Below are 22,650 nucleotides of genomic sequence, written 5' to 3'. Positions count from 1 at the left end.
TAAGACCCATTAAGTCAATGGGGCTTAAGTGTTTGCATAGTTAAAGCAGAAACCTCCCTTCCCCAGTGTAGTGCTTATATCAGTACAGCTTATTCTGGTTCACTGAAGCAAAATAAACGATACCGGTACAAATTGTCTTATACTGCTGTAACTTTGTCTACACTGAAGCTTTTACTGGCATAACTTTAGTCAAAAATAAACCAAACACACCTAACAAACACAGTTATGCTGTTAAAAGTTGAAGTGTGGATCAGGCCTTAGACATGTGCTTCAGTGTTTTCTTGAATTGGAGTCATAGCAAGTAACATCAAGCCTAGTATGGAAAGTTGGGGGCAGGGCATCCTGCTGTTAACCTTTGACCATGCAGAAAATTGACCATTTATTTCTGCTCTCTGTTTCCTGTCTCTTAGCTCATTTCAGTTTCTTGACATTATTTTACTTCTCATCCCATGACAATCTAGGTTCCTTGATAGCCTCTTATAAGGTACCTTGTCAGAACCATTTGAAAATCCAAATAAATTATATAGGGCTGTCGATTAATCACAGTTAACTCACACGATTAACTCAAAAAAAATTGATTAAAAAATTAATTGCAATTGCACTGTTAATAAATTTCAATTGGTATTCAATTGTTTAAATATTTTGCATGTTTTTCTACATTTCAAGTACAACATAGAATACAAAGTGTACAGTGCTCACTTTATATTTTTTATTACAAATATTTGCACTGTAAAAATGATAAATGAAATAGTATTTTTCAATTCACCTCATACAAGTACTGTAGTGCACTCTCTTTATCATGAAAGTGCAATTTACAAATTTTTTTTGTTAAATAACTGCATTCAAAAACAAAACAATGTAAAACTTTAGCGCCTACAAGTCCGCTCAGTCCTACTTCTTCAGCCAATCGCTAAGAGAAGCAAGTTTGTTTACATTTATGGGAGATAATGCTGCCCACTTCTTAATTACAATGTCACCTGAAAGTGAGAACAGGCATTGGCATGGCACTTTTTGTTGCTGGTGTTGCAAGATATATACATGCCAGATGTGCTAAAGATTCATATGCCTCTTCATGCTTCAGTCATCGTTCCAGAGGACATGCTTCCATGCTGATGACGCTCGTTTAAAAAAAAGTGTTAATTAAATTTGTGACTGAACTCCTTGAGGTTGAATTGTATGTCTCCTGCTCTGTTTTACCCACATTCTTCCATATATTTCATGTTATAGCAGTCTCGGGTGATGACCCAGCACATGTTGTTCGTTTTAAGAACATTTTCACTGCAAATTTGACAAAATGCAAAGAAGATACAAATGTGAAATTTCTAAAGATAGCTACAGCACTGGACCCAAGGTTTAAGAACCTGAAGTGCCTTCCAAAATCTGAGAGGGATGAGGTGTGGAGCATATTTTCAGAAGTCTTAGAAGAGCAATACTCTGATGCTCAGAACCCAAACCACCAAAGAAGAAAATCAACCTTCTGCTGGTAGCATCTGACTCAGATGATGAAAATGAACATGTACTGCTTTGGATAGTTATCAAGCAGAACCGTCATCAGGATGGACATATGTCCTCTGGGATGGTGGTTGAAGCATCAAGGGATATATGGATCTTGAGCACATCTGGCATGTAAATATCTTGTGATGTGAGCTACAACAGTGCTATGCAAACTCCTGTTCTCACTTTCAGGTGACATTGTAAACAAGAAGCAGGCAGTATTATCTTCTGCAAATGTAAACAAACTTGTTTGTCTGAGCGATTGGCTGAACAAAAAGTAGGACTGATTGGATTTGTAGGCTCTAAAGTTTTATATTGTTTTATTTTTGTCTGCAGGGTTGTTTTTTACATAATTCTACATTTGTAAGTTCAGCTTTCATGATAAAGAGATTACACTACAGTACTGGTATAAGGTGAATTGAAAAATACTATTTTTTTTTGTTTTTTACAGTGCAAGTATTTGTAATAATATAAACTGAGCACTGTACACTTCGTATTCTCTATTGTAATTGAAATCAATGTACTTGAAAATGTAGAAAACATCCAAAAATATTTAAATAAATGGTATTCTGTTATTGTTTAACAGCACAATTAACCATAATTAATTTTTTTAATTGCTTGACAGCCCTGAAATTATATCAATCAATAGGATTCTTTGACAGTTTTGTTAACATACTTGAGAATTCACATTGAATAGTGATGCATGGCTTTCCTTTACAGCAGCTGTGCTGTCTTGTTGTTATCATATTATGTCCATTGGGGTATTTTGTACTTCCATTTTTAATTTCTTTTCAACAGACTTTTCTAGTACCAAATTAAGGTTTACTGGTCAGTAGGTCATAGGATCATCCTAGAGAATTCTTTGTCCTAAAATCTATTTATTTTATTGCATATATTACAGAAGTTGAATGTACAAAATGTACTGCTAACACCATAAAAATGAAATTTTGATGTGGAAAACTTACTGTGAAATATGGAATAGAGATCAGTGTTGTTTCAATGAAGACTGTACGTTGGACTTCTAGCAGGAAGAGGTTTGACATACTTATAATTAAGCTATCCAGCCATCAAATGGTGGGTTTATTCTTGAATCTCCAGTGTATCATAATGGTGGTGCCTTGTGGTCACATTCTTAATACAAATCTTCATGTGACTGGCACCAGGCCTTTTTTTAAAGTGATGTTGCTGGAGGAGTAGGAGGGTTGGGTTTGGTTTGGTTTTGGTAACCTCCATAAAAAATAAAACTTTTCGTAAGGTGGACAAGTTAACAGAATAGTTAGTCATTTCTCTTTCTTTCTTTGCCAGTAGAGTGGTGCATATCTTCTTGAACATGTGCATGTGGCTAATGGCTGTATAACATAAATTCGACACCTAGCTAATTCAGTCCGGAATTTTGAAGCATCACTTTGTCAGATGGTTTGATAATGTTATGCAGGGAGTAACAAATCATTATTAAGTATCAGGGGTAGCCGTGTTAGTCTGGATCTGTAAAAGCAGCAAAGAATCCTGTGGCACCTTATAGACTAACAGACGTTTTGGAGCATGAGCTTTCGTGGGTGAATACCCACTTCTTCAGATGCATGTGGTGGAAATTTCCAGGGACAGTATATATATGCTAGCAAGCAAGCTAGAGATAACGAGGTCAGTTCAGTCTGGGAGGATGAGGCCCTGTTCTAGCAGTTGAGGTGTGAAAACCAAGAGAGGAGAAACTGGTTCTGTAGTTGGCAAGCCATTCACAGTCTTTGTTCAATCCTGAGCTGATGGTGTCAAATTTGCAGATGAACTGAAGCTCAGCAGTTTCTCTTTGGCCAAACTGGACAGTCTCTACGGAAAAGGATAAATGGACACAAATCAGACATTAGGAATGGCAATATACAAAAACCTGTAGGGGAGCACTTCAACCTCCCTGGCCACACTATTGCAGACCTTAAGGTGGCCATCCTTGTCATAAACAGATAGCTAAGGGTTAATGTCTCTTTCACCTGAAGCACCTGACCAGAGGACCAATCAGGAAACCGGATTTTTTCAACTTTGGGTGGAGGGAATTGAGTGTCTAAGGTCTTTGTTTTCTGGCTGCCTGCTTTCTCTGAGCTTTGGAGAAGTAGTTCTACTTTCTAGTCTTCTGTTTCTAAGTGTAAGGACAAAGAGATCAGATAGTAAGTTCTATGGTTTCTTTTCTTTGGTATTTGCATGAATATAAGTGCTGGAGTGCTTTGATTTGTATTCTTTTGGAATAAGGCTGTTTATTCAATATTCTTTTAAGCAATTGGCCCTGTGTTGTATCATCTTAATACAGAGAGAACATTTGTACTTATTTTTCTTTCTTTTTATATAAAGCTTTCTTTTAAGACCTGTTGGAGTTTTTCTTTACTTCAGGGAAATTGAGTCTGTACTCACCAGGGAATTGGTGGGAGGAAGGAATCGGGGAGATCTGTGTGTTGGATTGCTAGCCTGATGTTGCATTCCCTCTGGGGGAATAGGAAAGTACTTTTGTTTCCAGGATTGGGAACAGAGAGGGAGATTCACTCTGTTTGGATTCACAGAGCTGGTGTCTGTGTATCTCTCCAGGAGCACCTGGAGGGGGGAAGGGAAAAAGGATTATTTCCCTTTGTTGTGAGACTCAAGGGATTTGGGTCTTGGGGTCCCCAGGGAAGGTTTTTTCAGAGGGACCAGAGTGCCCCAAAACACTCTAATTTTTTGGGTGGTGGCAGCAGGTACCAGGTCCAAGCTGGTAACTAAGCTTGGAGGTTTTCATGCTAACCCCCATATTTTGGACGCTAAGGTCCAAATCTGGGACTAAGGTTATTTCAATCCTGCAGCAAAAAAACTTCAGGACCAGACTTCAAAGAGAAACTGCTGAGCTTCAGTTCATCTGCAAATTTGACACCATCAGCTCAGGATTGAACAAAGACTGTGAATGGCTTGCCAACTACAGAACCAGTTTCTCCTCTCTTGGTTTTCACACCTCAACTGCTAGAAGAGGGCCTCATCCTCCCTGATTGAACTGACCTCGTTATCTCTAGCTTGCTTGCTAGCATATATATACTGCCCCTGGAAATTTCCACCACATGCATCTGAAGAAGTGGGTATTCACCCACGAAAGCTCATGCTCCAAAACGTCTGTTAGTCTATAAGGTGCCACAGGATTCTTTGCTGCTTTTACAAATCATTGTTAGTGGTTGCTGGTTTTCAATTTGTGTTTTTGTGATGTTTTCAAATACATTTAAATGGAGACTGCCTGCGCAGTAACTTTGACTAGCCTGTTTGCTGGTCACAGTTGTTCCACACTTAGCTGAGCAATGATAAAGCACCCCTGAGGGCCGTAGTGGCAACTTGCCAGAAGCCAGAAAGTTGTACCTAATTTACATAAAATAGAGCATATTGCAGCTACTTACTTCTTTAGTATGGAGGTTCAGCCCATTGAGGCTACAGATCCCAATATGCAATGCTCAATCTTAATCTAAACAGAATGTAATACCGATGTTGAATTTTTAAACCTTAACTCTTCCCTTTCAATATTTTCATACTGTTGTAATTTTTTTTCCTGAAAATGTTATGGCTATTCAAGCTACTTTATCTGTTTCTGGAATGTGTTATTGTGAACAACATACATTTCTAAAGCAGAACTTTAAGGATGGCTTAATTTTTCTGTTTAATTTTCTGGATAATTTATAAATTGAATTCATAAATACTGAACAAATGACTTTATAATTATTTTAATCATTCTAGTATAATTAAAACATTCTAGTCCAGCCAGATGCTTCATAGCAATACTACTATTCTGTTGTGATATTCCTATTTTGAGATGATTAATCTGCATACAAAAGTTTAATTTTGAGCCTCCAGTTTAGTTGGCAAGAGAACAAAAATCATATACTTCATAGCCTTCAAGTGTGATTGAAATGAAAACAGGCTTTAAAGCTAGAAAATTGCTTTTTCTTATTTTCTTTCCTGTTTTACTGGCTGTTGCTAAAATTTGATACTCTAAGAAGGTGTTGAAGCCTACACTTTCTGGAACCTGATAGCATTCTGAAAAAAGCCAATTTATACACACATCCAGGTGAAAAGGCATAGTAAACAAACCTTCCTCCTTTTATTAGTCATTCTTCTAATTAATGTGATTATGCCTTTTTATGATTTAATTCCTTTTCAAGGTGGTTCTTTAGCATATTTGGTCTTTGAATATTCGCATTACATGAGAATGATAATCTGCTGTTGGATGATTTGTTTATAAGGGATTTAAAACTATCTTTGTGGAGTTGCTTGCAGTTGGTTTTAGATACTTTATGCTGGTACAGTTGTGAATAAGCATACCAAAACTGTTCTTGTTTCTTAAGAGACCTTTCCCCTTTTGAGAGCTAGGAAACATAAACTGTTGTACATGGATTTTGGAATACTTTTGGGTTACCCCTCTTCTCTTTATAAGCAATGAAAAATGTTCAAAATCTACCAAGATCTCAACTTTAATATATCTTGCATACAAATAGGAATTTAAACACTTGATGTGTGTAGCACTTACCATATTTTAAACTGTTTGAATTCTCTTTTGTGTTGATACAGTATTTTATACAGCTATACAGCCCTTTTCTCCACAAGAAAGATATTGTTATACTGGCATAACACCCCAGCTGGTCACTCTTCTTTTGCTTTGAGTGGCTTTTTTCAATTTAGTTTAAACCCCTTCCAGGTGATATAAACTAAAACTAAAAAAGTCACTTTTGTACCAGAAAAGCATCTACACTGGGTTTATACTGGTATAACTGTGTTAGTTTAAATTCACATCTTACAGTGAAAAGAAAACTTTTCTGTGTACACAAGGCCACAATACTCAGTGTATGTAATTACCTTTGATCAGACCAAACTGGGGACTTTTTCTTCTATTTTCCTGCACAATTGTCTTTAGAGTTGCCAACCCTCCAGGATTGTCCTGGAGTCTCCAGGAATTAAAGGTTAATCTTTTATGAAAGATTGTTGTGTGATGAAACCACAAGGAATACAGCCAACCAAAATTGGCAACTCTAATTGTCTCAATTCATTCAGTATATTTATAGTTCTGCGAATGTTGGTCCTGGTGTATATTCAGTGTGGCATGTGTATGCACTCTGTGTGTCCAGTGTCAGAGACCAGGACATGGGCAGTCGTGCCTGGTGGTTGAAGCAGGAGTTACATCTAGAGCAGGAGTCAAGTCTAGTGCTTCGAACAGGAGGCAGTGGCCAGGAATCAGAGCTGAGGGTCAGAACTGGAGTACTTACAATGATGCAAGGCTGGGGCCAAGGCAGGAGTAGGGCTGGAGCAATAGCTCAGTTTAAAAACCAACTTTTGAATGAAAAAGCAGCAAAGAGACCTGTGGCACCTTATAGACTAACAGATGTATTGGAACATGAGCTTTTGTGGGTGAATACCCACTTCATCGGATGCATGTAGCGGAAATTTCCAGGGGCAGGTATAAATATGCAAGCAAGTTCAATCAGGGAGGATGAGGCCCTCTTCTAGCAGTTGAGGTGTGAAAACCAAGGGAGGAGAAACTGCTTTTGTAGTTGGCTAGCCATTCACAGCCTTCGTTTAATCCTGAGCTGATGGTGTCAAATTTGCAGATGAACTGAAGCTCAGCAGTTTCTCTTTGAAGTCTGGTCCTGAAGTTTTTTTGCTGCAGGATGGCTACCTTAAGGTCTGCTATTGTGTGTCCAGGGAGGTTGAAGTGTTCTCCTACAGGTTTATCTGAAACTAGAAACTTCCTAATTTTAATGTGGTAACTTTTCAGATATAGTTTAAAGATTAATTGCTCCTGCACTGTGACTTTGTGAAGTATACCCAGGAAGAAAGATTTTTTGCTGAGATATTAAACTTTCTAATGAAAATGCTAACTTAACTTTTACTATTCTAGCACAAATACAACACAATGTATATGTTGTGATGCTTGGACTATATCCCAGTGACAAGATTTCATCTGTACATTTCAGTTTAATATGCAATTTTTATGAGACTGAACAGAAGAATGGAAAGTTTTGAATGCTCCCTGCTCTTGAAGACATTGTGAAATAGGCCATATTTTATTAGCACAAAGATATGAAGAAATCTACATACTTGTCAGTTTGAAAGTTAAACCTTGTCCACAATTTTTTTAAATATACATAAGCAATTTATTTGAAGAAGAAAACAGCAATCAGAGGCCAGGGTGCACTAATGACTGTATTTTTTATTTAAATGGAAGGAAAAATATTGGTTATATTTTCATCCTTTCGAAATCCAGGCCTGAATAATTTCTTAATTATCACAAGAGTTTAAGAAAGATCAAATAATCTTTTGTTATTGACTCTTCCATTTTATTTTGGGGTGAGTGTGTAAGAGGGGGAGGGAGTTGTCCTTTGGGGCCATATAAATAGATTGTTCTTGCAAATCAGTATTCCTTAATTATTACTAGGTGTGGGGGCAGAGCATGAAAGAATCAGACTTACAGTAAATAACATGAATTTAGAAGGAGGCAGCCTGAGTCAGGCTTGGCTTATTTAGTCTAGACAGGACTTTTCATGCCAAATGTTGCTGCTTTCATTTCTGTCTGCCAAATCTGTTTGATAAAGGCAGTCCAGGAATGCTATATATCAGAGTAAGAAAACTTTCTTTTGCATGCAGGTTACTTAGTGACATTGAGGTTTATTCCTCCAGTGATGCGCTTTCATAACTTCATAAATACTTGTGATATTGTATGGATGCATTGAAGGGAGAGGTGGCACAATGAGAGATCTGTCATGTGGCTCATGTACATTTTCGCCAAGGAGCTCTTATTAGTCAAATGTATTTAAGTTAATATCCATTTTAACAATTTATTTACAGTATCACTTGCACATATATTGCAGCTGTATAAATCTATGTGAAATTAAATCTTATTTCAAGATCATGCTTGATTATGCAATTCTTAATTTTAATCTTGCAAAATAGCATGTATTAGTATTATTTACATTTACATGGCTGTAATGCTCAGAGGCCCCACTGAGCTATGTTCTGTCCAGACTCATAGGAATAGACAGTCCCTGTCCCAAGGAACTTACGGTCAGAGAAGACAACCAACTTTTTAAAGTTGGGGGCAGCGAGAGTGGGAAACAGTAAGATATGTGGTGCTGTTTATAAATAATTAAAAGAAGGGCCAGTTATCTTCAGCGGTCACTCAACTTGCCTATCACTAATTGGTTGATTTCTTATAGGTGTCATGATACATTCGCTTTGAGGAGAGTTTTATTTTGAGGCAGTAAACAAATGAGACTTCAGAGTTTGTGACTAGGAAGGCTGAGTAAGAAGGTGTCAAGGCGAGAGGAGAAAAACCATAAAATATGTTCTTCGAGTACATATCAGTGTGGATCCCACTATTTGGTGCACATGTATCTTATGCACACAAGATTGGATTTTTTTTTTTTTGAATAGCAGTGTCCACTGTGGCTGTGCATGCACCTTCCACCACCTAATGCTCACATAAAGTGTGGAGCAGCTGCTACCCTGGCTCCGTTTCCTCTTCCCACGGCTGGCAGCAAGACTGAACCCAGCGAGTGTTGAAGCTGCTGTTTCTACTGAGCTCAAACTCATCCTTTTTCAACTAGTTTAGTGAAGAAAACCTGTCTCCACATTCCTTATTCTTTCTTTTCTTAATTTGAACATTCCAAAGGAAAAGACACGACAACCCTCTTTCAGTGGGGCAAGGTGCCTGGTCCCTACTGCCAGGACAGTCTTTAAATTCTTAGTGTATAAAAAGTGACTGAACCACAATGAACTCATCCCTCCTGGGCAACCAGCATAGTTGATATCTACTCTGCCTGGGGGAGAGTCTCATCCTGGATAAGTATTTGATGTGTAAATCCTTCTCCTCGAGGACTTGCAAGTCAAGGGATGCACTTGTCTAGAAGAGATCCTTTAGGAGTACAGGGGAAGAAGCTTCTATTCCTGATATTTCTTTATCCCAAAGAAGAAAGGTGTGTGGTGGGAGGTCCTATCTTAGTTTGGAGGAGATTGAACAAATACATATGCCGCTTTAGAAAAGGAATCCATCATTTCACCTCTGCAGGCTCAAGACTGGTTCATGGCTCTTGACTAGTCAAGTGCATACCTCCACATAACCAATCACTTGGTCCACTGGAAGCACTTGAATGTTCACAGTGTGGTCAAAGCATTACCACTGCAAGATACTTGCACTCAAACTCTCCACAGTACTGTTGGTCTTTCTGAAATGCCTAGTAGTGGTAATGGCCCACCTGAGAAGACAGGGAATTCACATCTACACCTACTTAGGTGCCTGCTCCTCATCCCCCTGCCCGGATGCTGTCAAATTCTGCTCATTCTTCATCTTCTGAGAGTCAGCAGCAGCCTAGTGGATTTCCTGTGTGGGCAATCAATGGCCAATCACAAATGGTCATCGCACAGATCTGTTGTAGAATCAGTGTTCCATCATTTGTGAGGACAAAGTCAAGTGTCAGAGCTACTCTTCTAGAGGAGGCTTGAGTCCAGGACTGTTACCAGATGCTTTCTTTTTGCCTTGAAACAGAGGCCTACTCTCTGCCTTTCTACCAGTTTCACTAATTCTCAGGATGATTTCCAAGATCAAAAGAGGCAAAGCCATGATCATTCTCACCGCTCTGGCAGGGACAATTTTGTCTGATAGAGCTGCTGCAGATGTCCCATCAGCCTCTTATGCGCCTAGACTTGTCTCACAGCACCACAGCCAGATACTCCATCCTGACCTAGAGTCACTGCACCTGACAGTATGACTGTTGGCTGGTTAAGTACCATGGCTAGAGACACTCCCAACACATCCAGGAAATCCTGAATCAGAGAAGGAAAACATCTACCAGAAGGACATACTAATCTGAATGGAAGACGTTCTTGATATGTATCAGAGGGTAGCCGTGTTAGTCTGGATCTGTAAAAGCAGCAAAGAATCCTGTGGCACCTTATAGACTAACAGACGTTTTGGAGCATGAGCTTTCGTGGGTGAATACCCACTTCCTCAGAACGAGGAAGTGGGTATTCACCCACGAAAGCTCATGCTCCAAAACGTCTGTTAGTCTATAAGGTGCCACAGGATTCTTTGCTGTTCTTGATATGGGGACATACCAGGTCCAGGCTTTGCAACTGAAGATCCAAGACTTTTAGTTACACTTAAAACAAGCCAGCATGTTGTTCAGCTGCAATAAGATTCACTTCATAGCAGTCTCATGTTGCCATCCAACTGTACTGTCACATTTGGTTTCCCCTCTGTCCATGGTACAGAAGTTTCTCAAATGGCTATTGCTCGCTTAACCACCTGTTAGAGAACCAACTTCCAGCTGGGACCTCTAATATAGTCCTGCAGCTCAAGGAGTCTCCCTTCAAACCTCTCTGAATGGTCCTTATGTGATATAAGCCTTCTAGGAAGTGTACAGTTGTCACACTTCTTGTACACTGTTTATTCAGTCTTTGGCTTTCTGGTACATGCTTTCTGCTGGGGCAGAAACAAGCCAAGGAAAGGGCAGTTGCAGGCTGCAGCTACACAGTGGTAGAAAGTTGTTACCTGTTATAGTCATAATAAAAGGTTTATCCTGACAGTAAAGGGCATGTCTACATTTACAGCACCGTAGTGCTTAGTGTGAAGATGCTACCTCCACTCCACTCAGTGGAGATATCCGCCTCCCTGAGAGGTGGTAGCTATGTTGATGGGAGAAGCCCTCCCAGCAACATAGCGCTGTTTACATTGGGGGATTAGATCGGTATAACTTCACCACTCGGGGTGTGGATTTTTTACAGCCTTGAGTAACGTACTTATACTGACATAAGTTCATAATGTAGATCAGGGCTAAGATACTGTGTGTTGTCAGAAGTGGAAGGCACAGCATGCAGGAAGATCCAGAGAGAGGTAACATTGAAATGGCTGCTACAGAGCCCATGTAACTGCCCCACCAGCACTGAGAATCGGGGGAAATGCTGAATACAGCGATTTGAGCTGGATATGAAGGCCATGAGGCAAATAAACTGGAGGATGAGCAAAAGATTGCTCTTCCCTTAGTGGTGAGAGGTGCGGAATCCCTAAATGTACACAGTGCATTCCATACAGAGGTGATGGGGAAAGAGAGGAAAGCTTTGCAGAAATAATGAAAATGTTTTGAGGATCATGGTGTTCCTAGTAAAATGTTACCTGAGAGAGAGAGAGAGCTGTTCTGGATGAGAACACAGAATGAAAGAAAAGCAACAGAGGAGTTTGTTACAGACTTAAAACTAAAAAGTCAGTCGTATGAATATGGAATATTAAAATTCTCTGATTAAAGACCAGATTGTCCTAGGGTATAACAATAAAAATGTCTGTGAATGGTTACTAAGGGAGATGGATTTGACACTAGAAAGGGCAATATGTATTTTCCAAGCAGCAAAAAAACACAACTAAAAAGTGTAGAGAAAGGCATAGAGCATTTGACTGTGAGTACGATAACTTTTCCCTTCCTGGTTTAGCTAACAGAAATTAAATTGGCCAAAGACCAAAACCTGGAAAGCAGGAAACAATTCCAGGAATGTGGCAACCATCATGAGTATAGGAAATGCCCTGCATTCTGGCAAATATGTAGAAATAGTTATAAACCCAGCCATTATGCTGAAAGGTGCAGAGAAAGCAAAAAATTATATGTATTAATTGCAGAAAGGTTTCCTCAAGTGAAGAACAAGAGTTATTTTAAGCACAACAGAGGAGGCTGAAAATGCAAAAGATGGACTAATTAAAATGTGAACAAATGGCACATATATGACATACAAGATAGACATTGGGGCACAAGTAAACATAATAACAGAAACTGAAATAGAGAGACGTAAGGAGCGCATAAAAGTGGAAGAGGCAAAAGTGTCTGTGAAAGGCTATAATGGAGCAACAGTTCCAATATTGGGAGAGTGCACATCAACAGTTAAAGATAAAGGGAAATTGATAAAACAAGAATTTGTGGTGGTACACAAAGGCAAGCAACCAGTCTTGGGTTTACACATGCTTGAGGTGCTTAGTCTTGTTAAGAGGATGTATACAAGAGTGAGTCAGACAACACAGAACCAGATATGAAAGTATTAATGGCATCTTATGAAGATTTAATCACAGGAAATGAGTGCCTCCCAATAACTTCTAAGACTCCAGAAGTATTTCACTGTACAGTGATCCAGAGGGTGGACAGTCTAGCAGATGTGAAAGTGTACGTTGATGATGACCTAATTTGGGGCAATACTGCCATTGGCCATTTGGGAGAGACAAAGGTGGGTTAGCTAATTTCTTTTATTGGACCAACTTCTTAAAAGCTCTGTTCAGTTTGAAAGCTTGTCTCTTTGACCAGCAGAAGTTGGTCCAATAAAAGATATTACCACCCCCACCTTCTTTCACTAATATCCTGGGTCCAGCATGACTACAACAACACTGCAAACACTGAACATCTGTGATGACTGAAGAGAGATTGCAAGAGGTAATAACCTTAAAATAAAAAGGTCAAACGTCAGTTTCAAAATAACATAGTTGGGATAAAGAATGACCTCCAAAGGACTCTTACCTGATGAATCAAAGAGTCATGCAAAACTGAACATGCGGAAACCTGAAGATAAAAAGGGAATTAAAAGGCTTTAGGCATGTTGAATTGTATCAGCAAATTCATACCTAACTGTACAGTTCTCAAAACTCACCTAAGACAGCTGCTTCACAAGGGCATTTTTGAGCCACTGAAAGACATCAAATTATCCACAGCTGCCTTCAACGGAGCGTTGGGAACAGTACTATTACAATGTAATGGAACTGATTAGCTGTCAGTGTCACATGCATGTAGGGCTGTGACAGCCATAGAGAAAATGTTTACACTAATTGAAAAAGTGACACTAGGTCTGGGATATGGTTGTACAAGATTTCACAACTTTCTGTCTGGTTGTAGCTTCAGTGCAGAAACTGATCATAAATCACTGATTGCAATACAGAAGAAGGGACTTGGAGAAGCAACACCAAGGATGCACTAACTACTTTTATAAATACAGAAGTATGATTTCAGCCTGGAGTTCCTACCTGGATGCCACTTAGTAATGGTTAAACACACCCTCAAGAGCATGTGCTCCATCTGACAATACACAACCTGATATCTGGATCAATCAGTGAACATACATGTGAATATGATAAGTGTCACGCTGTATCTCCAGGTATATGACATGAATTGGAGACAGAAGCAGCTAAAGATGAAATGCTGCAGGCAGTGGTATAAGTGATAAGTAAAGGTGGAGACAAAATCAATACTTCCCAACTTCTGTTCCCACTATAAAAATGAGCTTTCGGTGATCTCAGGAGTCCTCTTGAACGGGATCCAGACTGTGGTTCCCACAGTGATGTGAAGGAAAACATTGGAACGAATACATGAAGGGGACCTAGGAATGGCCAAATAAAAAAAGGAGAGCTAGAGAAGTTGTGTTCAGACCACAGATAAATATTGACATTGAAGAAATGGAGGTTGGAATGTCAGAAGTACAGAGATTCTCAGCAGAAAGAGCTAGTTATATTCCATAAAAATCTTGCAGCTCAATGGGAAAAAGTAGGAATTGACATGTTTAACCTTGAAGACATAATCACCTGGTTATAATGGACCTACTTGACCACTTTCTCAGAAATAGTCATGCTTGAAGATACCACAGCAGCAACAGTTCCACAGGCACATTAAATCTGTATTTGCATGTCATGGAATTTGAAAAATAGTAATAATGGACAACAGACCACAGTTCAAAAATAGGGAATTTCTGGGCATTCATCTAATCCGACATATATTCAAGCCAATGGATTAACTGAATGTGGAGTATGTATAACGGGTCGGCAACCTTTCAGAAGTGGTGTGTCGAGTCTTCATTTATTCACTCTAATTTAAGGTTTCGCGTGCCAGTAATACATTTTAATGTTTTTAGAAGGTCTCTTTCTATATCTATATTATATAACTAAACTATTGTTGTATGTAAAGTAAAGAAGGTTTTCAAAATGTTTAAGAAGCTTCATTTAAAATTAAATTAAAATGCTGCTCTTACGCCACTAGCCTGCTCAGCTCGCTGCCAGCCTGGGGTTCTGTTCACCTAGGCCGGCAGCGGGCTGAGCAGGGCCTGCAGCTGGGACCCCAGACTTGGGGAGGGGGTGTCTCAGGGGTCAGGGCAGAGGGCTGGGGAATGTGAGGGGTGCAGGGCAGAATGCTCTGTGTGTGTGGGGGGGTTGAGGGCTCAGAGCAGAGGGCTGTGGGGGGGGGGTGCAGGGCAGAAGGCTGGGTGTGGGGGGGTTCAAGGGTCAGAGGAGAGGGATGGGGGGTGTGAGGGGTGTAGGCAGAAGGCTGGGTGTGTGTGTGGGGGGGTTCAGGGGTCAGGGCAGAGGGCTGGGGTGCTCGGCTCATGGCAGGGGTCTGGAAGGGATATGCCCTGTTCCACCCCCTTCCCCAAGGCTCCATTCCTACCTCTCTCTGCATCCTCTGTGGAGCTGTGTGCACGCTGCCACTCCTCCCTCTCCCCCTCGCAAGGGCCATTAGCTGATCGGCGCAGGGAAGAAGTGGAGGAGGGGCAGGAAAGCACCATGCTGGGGGAAGAAGCCAGGGAGGGGGGAAGCTTGGCTGCTGCAGGACCAAGCTTCTGCCTCTTGCCCCCACAAGGGAGAGCAGTGGGCAGGGGGGCTGGGGGCCGGGACCGCGGTAGGCAGTTGCATGCTACTCAAAATCGGCTTGCGTGCCATGTTTGGCATGTGTACCGTAGGTTGCCGACCGCTGACTTATAGTGAAGAACTTGCTCAAAAAAGCATTGGATACAAGATAAAGATCCATCTTTAGCACTACTCAATTTATAGAGCTGCATCGCTGAAATGTGGAAATTCATCTGCTGAACTTTACAACAGAAGTATAAATACTTGAGTACCAGATATGGGACAAAAAGAAAAGATAAGTAATAATGAGGAAATGAGTGGGAAAGTACAGTCAATAAGGGAGCAAGATCCCTTATGCAGTTAAAAAAAACAAAGACTTGGTAAGAATTTGGAAGGTGCTGGTCAGTCTAAGGTACAATGATCAAAGAAGTGTACCTCTCTCATACTCAGTGATCACAGATGAAGGCAAAATCTTCTGAAGGGGATTGTAACCATTTGACAACCTGAGAGAAATAAATGAAGTGAAAACACTTCATCAGAGGCAGGAAGAAAGCCAAGTAGCAACCCGTAAGCATGGTGTGACCCTGATGAAGCCTAGAGTAAGATTCTGGCTCTGGTGTTGGCTAAAATGGCTTGGGGCCATTTTTTGGTTCCTGCTGCCTTCAGAGAGGCAGGTCTTTTTATGTTCCTTGCAAATATACAAGATTGCATCAAAGAATTTACAAGACTTCATCATCAATTTCTACTCCCAGTTGTGACATCCCTAGGGCCCTGAACTTTAACTAGTTGCTCAGGTCAAAAAAGGGGTAGTAATAATTACAATAAAAATACCTCCTTTAAAACACACTTTTAAATGGTAAAGATATTCACTGTTAATCCATATTAAAAAGGAGGGCTCACTGAATACATTTCTTTAAAATTCTTTCATTTTGCCAGTGGACTAGTGTAAAGTGATTGTAAACTTAAATGCTTTAGCTCATAAGCCAACTACTAACTGACCAAGGAAGAAACTTCCATAATGAGCAAGTTATATAATTATTTCTTATATTTTCAGCTGAAGTACTTGGTACAAGCCATTGTAGGAAACAAGAGAATGGCCTAGATGCATTGCTGCTTGTCTGATCCAATCTGGAAATTCCTATGTTCTAACAAAATTAAGTTCTGACTTGGACTTCTGAGGAGAGATTGCCCCCTCAACCGTATATATTTTTTGGTAATCTGTTAAATGATGTCAATGCTTAGTAGGAATATCATAAGACAATCTCTGCAAGTTTAATAGATCCCCTTTGTATGATGAGCTATGGACTGACAAGGCTAGGAGAATGCTAGAAGCATAACTAGGTAGAATGAATTGAAACTCAGTTGCTATGTTTCAAAGCCAAATACTTTTATCCAGTAAGTTTTCCAAACTTTATTTTGAGACCTTAAAATGAGTATAGATGCATTATCAATAATTTTGTGTGTGGTGTGTGTGTGTGTTTGCTTCCATGGTTAATTTATTAATTTCCCCTCTTTGTTTCCTTTAAACAGAATGATACCCCTTTCATCTCAGACTTTGATGATGAATCTTCATCATGGCCAGACACAAGAATATGTGATCAAACCCAAATATTATCCTGCAAAGAAAGTGATTTCAGGAGAACAATCCGCTGAGGATTCATTGCCTCTAAGAATGGGCCGGGAACAACTTGCATCACCTTTCCGTTGTGAGTAAACTGTAAACATATAGCATAGAGAAAACATAGTTTCAAATCTTGGTGATATTTTGTATGATGTCTGGATGGCTCTAACACGTCATAACGTAAGTCAAAATAATAAAAAAACAAGATAATTTTCATACAAACGAGATGGTCATCAAGTATGGTTTCCTGTTTATAAAAAACATTGAACCTGACTCATCTTTAGAATTGTGTAATGGTATTTCCACATCGTCATCTTTTCAGATAAAAAATGCTCTGTGAACTCTGCTAGATTTAGATATAACAGAGAGTAAAGCCAATATAAACTGACAGATCCCTTCCTACAATCTTATATCCAGAACACACACTTCTTGAGAAGCTGGCATTCTGATCATTGACTTTTTTGTAATGTTTAATTTATTATGTGTTTATGTACTTTTGCACAGTAAGGAGAGCTTTTAGTTTGTATTTGTAAAGGATGGTTGTATAGGTGCCCAGCTTGTTGCCTTGGCTCATGTCTCATCATGCGGACAGCTCAAGGACAAGCTCTGTCTTAAAGGGCGGAGACTATGATGAATTATGAGTTAGGCATTACAAAGTGATTGCTGGCTTGATCCGAAGAAATGTTCTGCGCATTAAAAGGTCATGCAGTCAATTTGAGGAAGTAAGGTGCTTATCTTCTATTCCCAACAAACTTTTTCTGCCTAAACTTGATTTCATTATGTGTTAATGGCTATGTATTGTAGTAGAGAGGAACAGTTTCTGCTGTGAATTTAGAAAGAAGGAGCCTCAGACTAGTGAGAGTAGTTGAAAAGTTGTGACTATAGCTTCCATATGCAGTTCTCTGTTTATTTCACTACTCTATAAATCCGTTTTAGTTTGTTTAGATATTTATATTTAGATGCAGACAAAAAGCGTATCCACAGTTTTGGGTGCACTGACAATTAATTAAAATCTCAAGCCACACAAGAGTAACCACCCAGCAACATAATAAACAACAATGAAATTAACATAACCAGATAATAATTCAAAACAACAAAATAAACTACCCACCGAACCACATACCCTAACCTTTTCTCGTATGATAGTCAGTCAGATTGGCAATATCAAGTGACGGTTCTTAGAGCAAAGGCTGAACTTCAAGGCAGTTGGCAATCTGCCCTCTCTAAGAGAGGTGGTGTTAATCTCCAGCAATAATGGACCCAGTCTTTCCTTGCTGGTCTTTACCATTATGGAAGGATTAGCACCAAACAAATCTTAGATTTTTCAGATGCTGTGATGTGTAGGAAAATAACTGTTTATTTGGCTCCTTTGCAGCCACAGCCTAAAAATAACAAAATTATTCTGCAACGGCTACACCAGGGGTTCTCAAACTGGGGGTTGGGACCCCTCAGGGGGTCGCAAGGTTATTACTTGGGGGGGGTCACAAGCTGTCAGCCTCCACCCCAAACCCTGCTTTGCCTCTAGCATTAATAATGGTGTTAATTATGTTAAAAAGTTTTTTTAAAAATTTATAAGGGAGGGTTGCACACAGAGGCTTGCTCTGTGAAAGGAGTCACTAGTACAAAAGTTTGAGAACCACTGGGCTACATGAATGTTCTGTATTTGTATCTGTGTAAATAGCTAATAGATAAAGTGCTAGTAAATGGCACTCAAGAATATGGAGCATAATTCCTGGATTTTATAGGACCAGTACAACTTTTTGTTGTGCTCTACAAATGACTTCATCTATGCAACGCTTTACATCTCCTCTTAATATCAACTGGCAGCCCTAGCAAATAGCAAATCCCCTGCCAATACTCTAGCTGTCTTCCCTCTCACTTCATTTGTTGCAGGTCTTCCATAAAGTAGAGTGACCTGTGAGAACAGTGCTAGGAAAGAGGATGCCTAATAGCCACCTCATTAATGGTGAAGTACAAAAGAGTATTATAAAGGCCTATCAAATCTCTGAGAGAGTGGCCTATTTGAGACCACTGGAAACCCTCTGGTTCTATTAACTTCTGGAGCCTGATTAAAAGAAGTTTCATGACCTGACAAGACTTGTCATGAAGTAATTTATAATTTCCAATTGCCTATTCTCCAATCCCAACACCAGATCCAGAATGTGACCAACTGTATGAGTTGTGGATTTAGTTTGGCTTCTAATTTCTAGAGGCATTACAGTGGATTCTGAGCTCAGAAAACTGCTATGTCTTTCAACATGTGATATTTTAATACAAAATAAATGACTGCTGCAATTTAGTTAAGTGACTATGTTTCATAAGAGTTCTGCTTAATTAAACCACTAGGAGGAGTAATGATGACAATATGGTGGCATCCAGTTGAGCAAGAAGGGAAAGGTGAGGTCTGATTAGTAACTGTTAAAATACCCAAGCTTTTCTCTCAACCTAAATTTAAAAAATCTGCTAGTAGATAGAGGTTTTCTTTTAAATCCTATCTATCTTTAAATAACTTTTGAAAAAGATAAGATAAAATATGTTCTGGGGCTAACCAGGAATTCAAAGATAACAATAAATAGAGTGCCAAACAAATGATGCTGTGAGTTTAAAACTAATTCTCGTAATTTTTGCATTCAGTTTTAAAGCACAGATGGCTGCTGCTTTGGTTGAAAGCCAATAAATGTGGGAGGGGAGGGTAAATCTTTTGGCCGTGATTTTGTGTGTTGATTACTTATCTCCTTCTTGTGTGGTATAAATTGTTCTTTCGAAGTTAGAGTTTGACACCAGGAAGCAGGTCTACTTTTGATCTTGATAAATTCTACTGCCAGGTTACAGGTTCACCCAGGAATTGTTTGACATTCTGACTGAACTGCATCCAGCACTAACCCTGTCCGCTCAAGCAGCTTCTACCATGTAAATGTTGTTAAATAATTTCATGAAATTTAAGCATCGGTTTCTTTTCTGAAATCGTACTGTGCTGTCAGACCAACACTACTGGGAGAAGATAGGAGAAAGACATACTCTGAAGCCGGTAGGCAGAATGGGTTGTGGGACAAGTATAGCACCTGTGACATCTCCCCCAGGTTTGCCGACAGGGGCACCTGGAGCTGCCCTGGGGCTCCACCTTCTTTAAAGAAGCGAGTGTAGAGGGGGCATTGTTGTTGGATTTTGACCTTTGGGCCAGATCTGCCCAGTTGTGTGTGACAAACATCAATAAAATAGATAAGATACACTTAGATGTAAAATGAACCATATTGAATAATTTTTCACAAAAGTTTATGAGCATTTCCTGGTGGAACATTACCCCTTAATAACTCTGAGATGGAGGTGTTTGGTTTGTCCTCCCACTTCCAGAGCCTTCAGTGTTCTAGATTTACTAAAGACTGCGAAGAATGAAACAGGTGACTTTTGAGTAGTTACTGCTGCATTTGGAAGCATGCTAAAACTTTTTAAAAATCCTCTAAATTCTGCTGAAGAGTTACATGAATGCCATGCCAATGGAGCTTGAAAATTCAGTGAGCTCTCAAGGTTATGCTGCTTATACATTAAACTTTAGTGAGACATGAAATGCTGGGTTCCCCTCTACTGACCCCTCCAGGACCTGGGATCTGGACTGAGCCGTGCTCCATCCTTCTTCTGAGATAAAACCCTTCTCCTGCTGCTAGCCAATGCACTTAGTCCTGTCGCTCAAATGGTGGCACTAGATGCTGAAAGTTCATGGTTCAAACCCTATTGATGATGTGTGATGGAATGGTTATTACAGTTGCACATAGCAGAATTTGTTTATACGCTTTCCCCTTTAAAGAAACCAATAGAGAGACTGATAAAATCCAGTGGATTTCTACAATCTTTGGAGGCTGGATTGAAATACATGAGCATGGGTTTTGATATAGCTAGTGAAGGGAAATAGCTTCCAAGCTGAAATGGATGGTTACATTATCCCACCCAGTACGAGTGAACTATACACCACAAATATTTAGATCAGACCCAGAGGAGAGGCCGTGTCTATGGCCTGCTTTATGGGAGCTCTCTGCAAGCCAATAGGTAATATCCAGAGAGCACATTGATTCCAGGAAAGTTCATATCCTCACAGATGAACTGTCATTTGCCTGAACATAAAAATCCCCAGGGATAAAAAATTCTCAGAGATTCCAATGGTAACATTAGCACCAACTTAGAAAACTCACCTGTGAAATTCCCCATTTATAAACCAGCAAGCAAATAAAACTTATAGAAATTCAGATAGGACTTTCTGCCATAAAATTCCATTGAACTTTACTCTTTTAAAACAGCTATTAAATAAATATACACTAGCGAGCTTGAGTTTGAACTTGAATTCTGTAAATATTAGTGCTGGGTTGATGGCTTCTATAAATTAAATGCTACAGAGAAGTATAGACTAGAGGGACTCTGCGTTGTCTTTTAAATTCATGAATGTTTAAATGATGATGAAGTAACTCCTGAACAAAATGTACTCTGCTCCTGGCATTACTGTCAGCAAAATTATTGTGATAATTACTTACTAGACATACCATCTGCCACGCAGTCTTCAAATTCATGCCGTTGACAAATTAGAAGGTACAAAAAAGAGGGATAAACAAGACAGATTTCCACAGGTTTTTTTTTTTTTCATTTGCTTCTTTTGATAAAGTTGCAAAATCTTTTGTTGGGACTGGGCCAATGCAGAATCAGGGAGCACAACCAATTGCCTGATTGTTCTTCCTGTGCTGCACTGAGCAGAACTCAGACACAGGGGAGAACTGAGCCTAAGAAGGAAAAGGATGTCCTCAGCTTTCCATAGGGATGCACATAATACTCACTCCTAGCTCTAGATAGACCCAAGATGATATAAGAGTCCCACACTTTCCTGGAAGGAAAAGCTCTTTTTAGGCTATATTTAGAGGTTTTAGGTTCCATTTGAGTCCTTTCCAGTTGGATTTATGGCCACACTAAAGTCAGTGGGATTTTGCCATTGACTTCAGTGGGGCCAGGATATGACCCATGGTAACTAAGGCACCAATCTTAACAAGTAGAGAGATACAAAGATAATTTCAGTGAAATATTGAAAACTTTACTCAACACATTTCCACCAATGCTGAAGCGTATGGTCCCTTGGGATCTTAATCTCATTCTCTCCACCCTCACAAAGCCACCCTTTGAACTACTGGCAACATGCTCCCTCTCCCACCTCTCGATGAAAGTGGAGTTCTTAGTAGCCGTTACTTCGGCCAGATGAGTCAGTGAACTCACAGCTGTGATGGCGGACACCTCCCCCCCAAACACACATGATATTCTACAAGGACAAGGTGTCCTTGTGGCTGCACCCTAAATTCCTTCCAAAAGTGGTGTCTGAGTTCCACCTCAATCAGTCTATCCACCATATGGTTTTCCACCCCAAGCTATGCACCACCTCCACTGACAAGGCCTTGCACTCCCTCGATGTCTGTCACACACTAGCATTCTACCTCCACAGGACTCGACTGTTTTGCAAATTTCCAAAACTATTTATGACTATCACTGACAGGCCAAAGGGCAAAGCCCTCTTGTCCCAGTGAATCTCCAAATGGGTCTTGGGGTGCATATGTGAATGCTACAAATGATCCAACATACTCCTGCCTAACAGTGTCACAAAGCACTCTGTACGGGTGCAGGCCGCCACTTCAGCCTCACTGGCCGATGTATCCTGACACGATATATTTTGAGCAGTGCTGTGGTGATCTGTCCACACATTCACGGCACACTATGCCATCGCACAAGCAGCAGCTACAAATGTAGCCATGGACCAGGCTGTACTGCAGACTGCACTTCCATTTGCATCTTCACATGCACTGTCTGCGCTGATCACTGCTCACGAGTCACCAATGTGTGCAATAGGGCCCATCGCTTGAAGAAGAAGAGGAGGAGGTTTTTTACCTAT

At 40.0% G+C, this 22,650-nt stretch overlaps 1 protein-coding gene across 6 annotated transcripts in view; it reads left to right on the top strand.

The window, feature by feature from the left end:
• Positions 1-22,650, top strand: part of LTBP1 (latent transforming growth factor beta binding protein 1) — a 358,939-nt gene that overhangs the window by 69,044 nt on the left and 267,245 nt on the right. For all 6 annotated transcript variants that reach the window (XM_050951316.1, XM_050951315.1, XM_050951321.1 and 3 more), the window contains exon 4: positions 16,646-16,821. In XM_050951316.1, coding sequence (XP_050807273.1) covers positions 16,646-16,821 — 176 coding nt within the window. The remainder of the gene's footprint in view (positions 1-16,645; positions 16,822-22,650) is intronic.

This window comes from Gopherus flavomarginatus, chromosome 4, assembly GCF_025201925.1.
Source record: "Gopherus flavomarginatus isolate rGopFla2 chromosome 4, rGopFla2.mat.asm, whole genome shotgun sequence".
Classification (NCBI taxonomy): Eukaryota; Metazoa; Chordata; order Testudines; family Testudinidae; genus Gopherus; species Gopherus flavomarginatus.
Note: the sequence above shows the minus strand (reverse complement) of the source record. Positions and strands in the feature narration are given on the sequence as shown.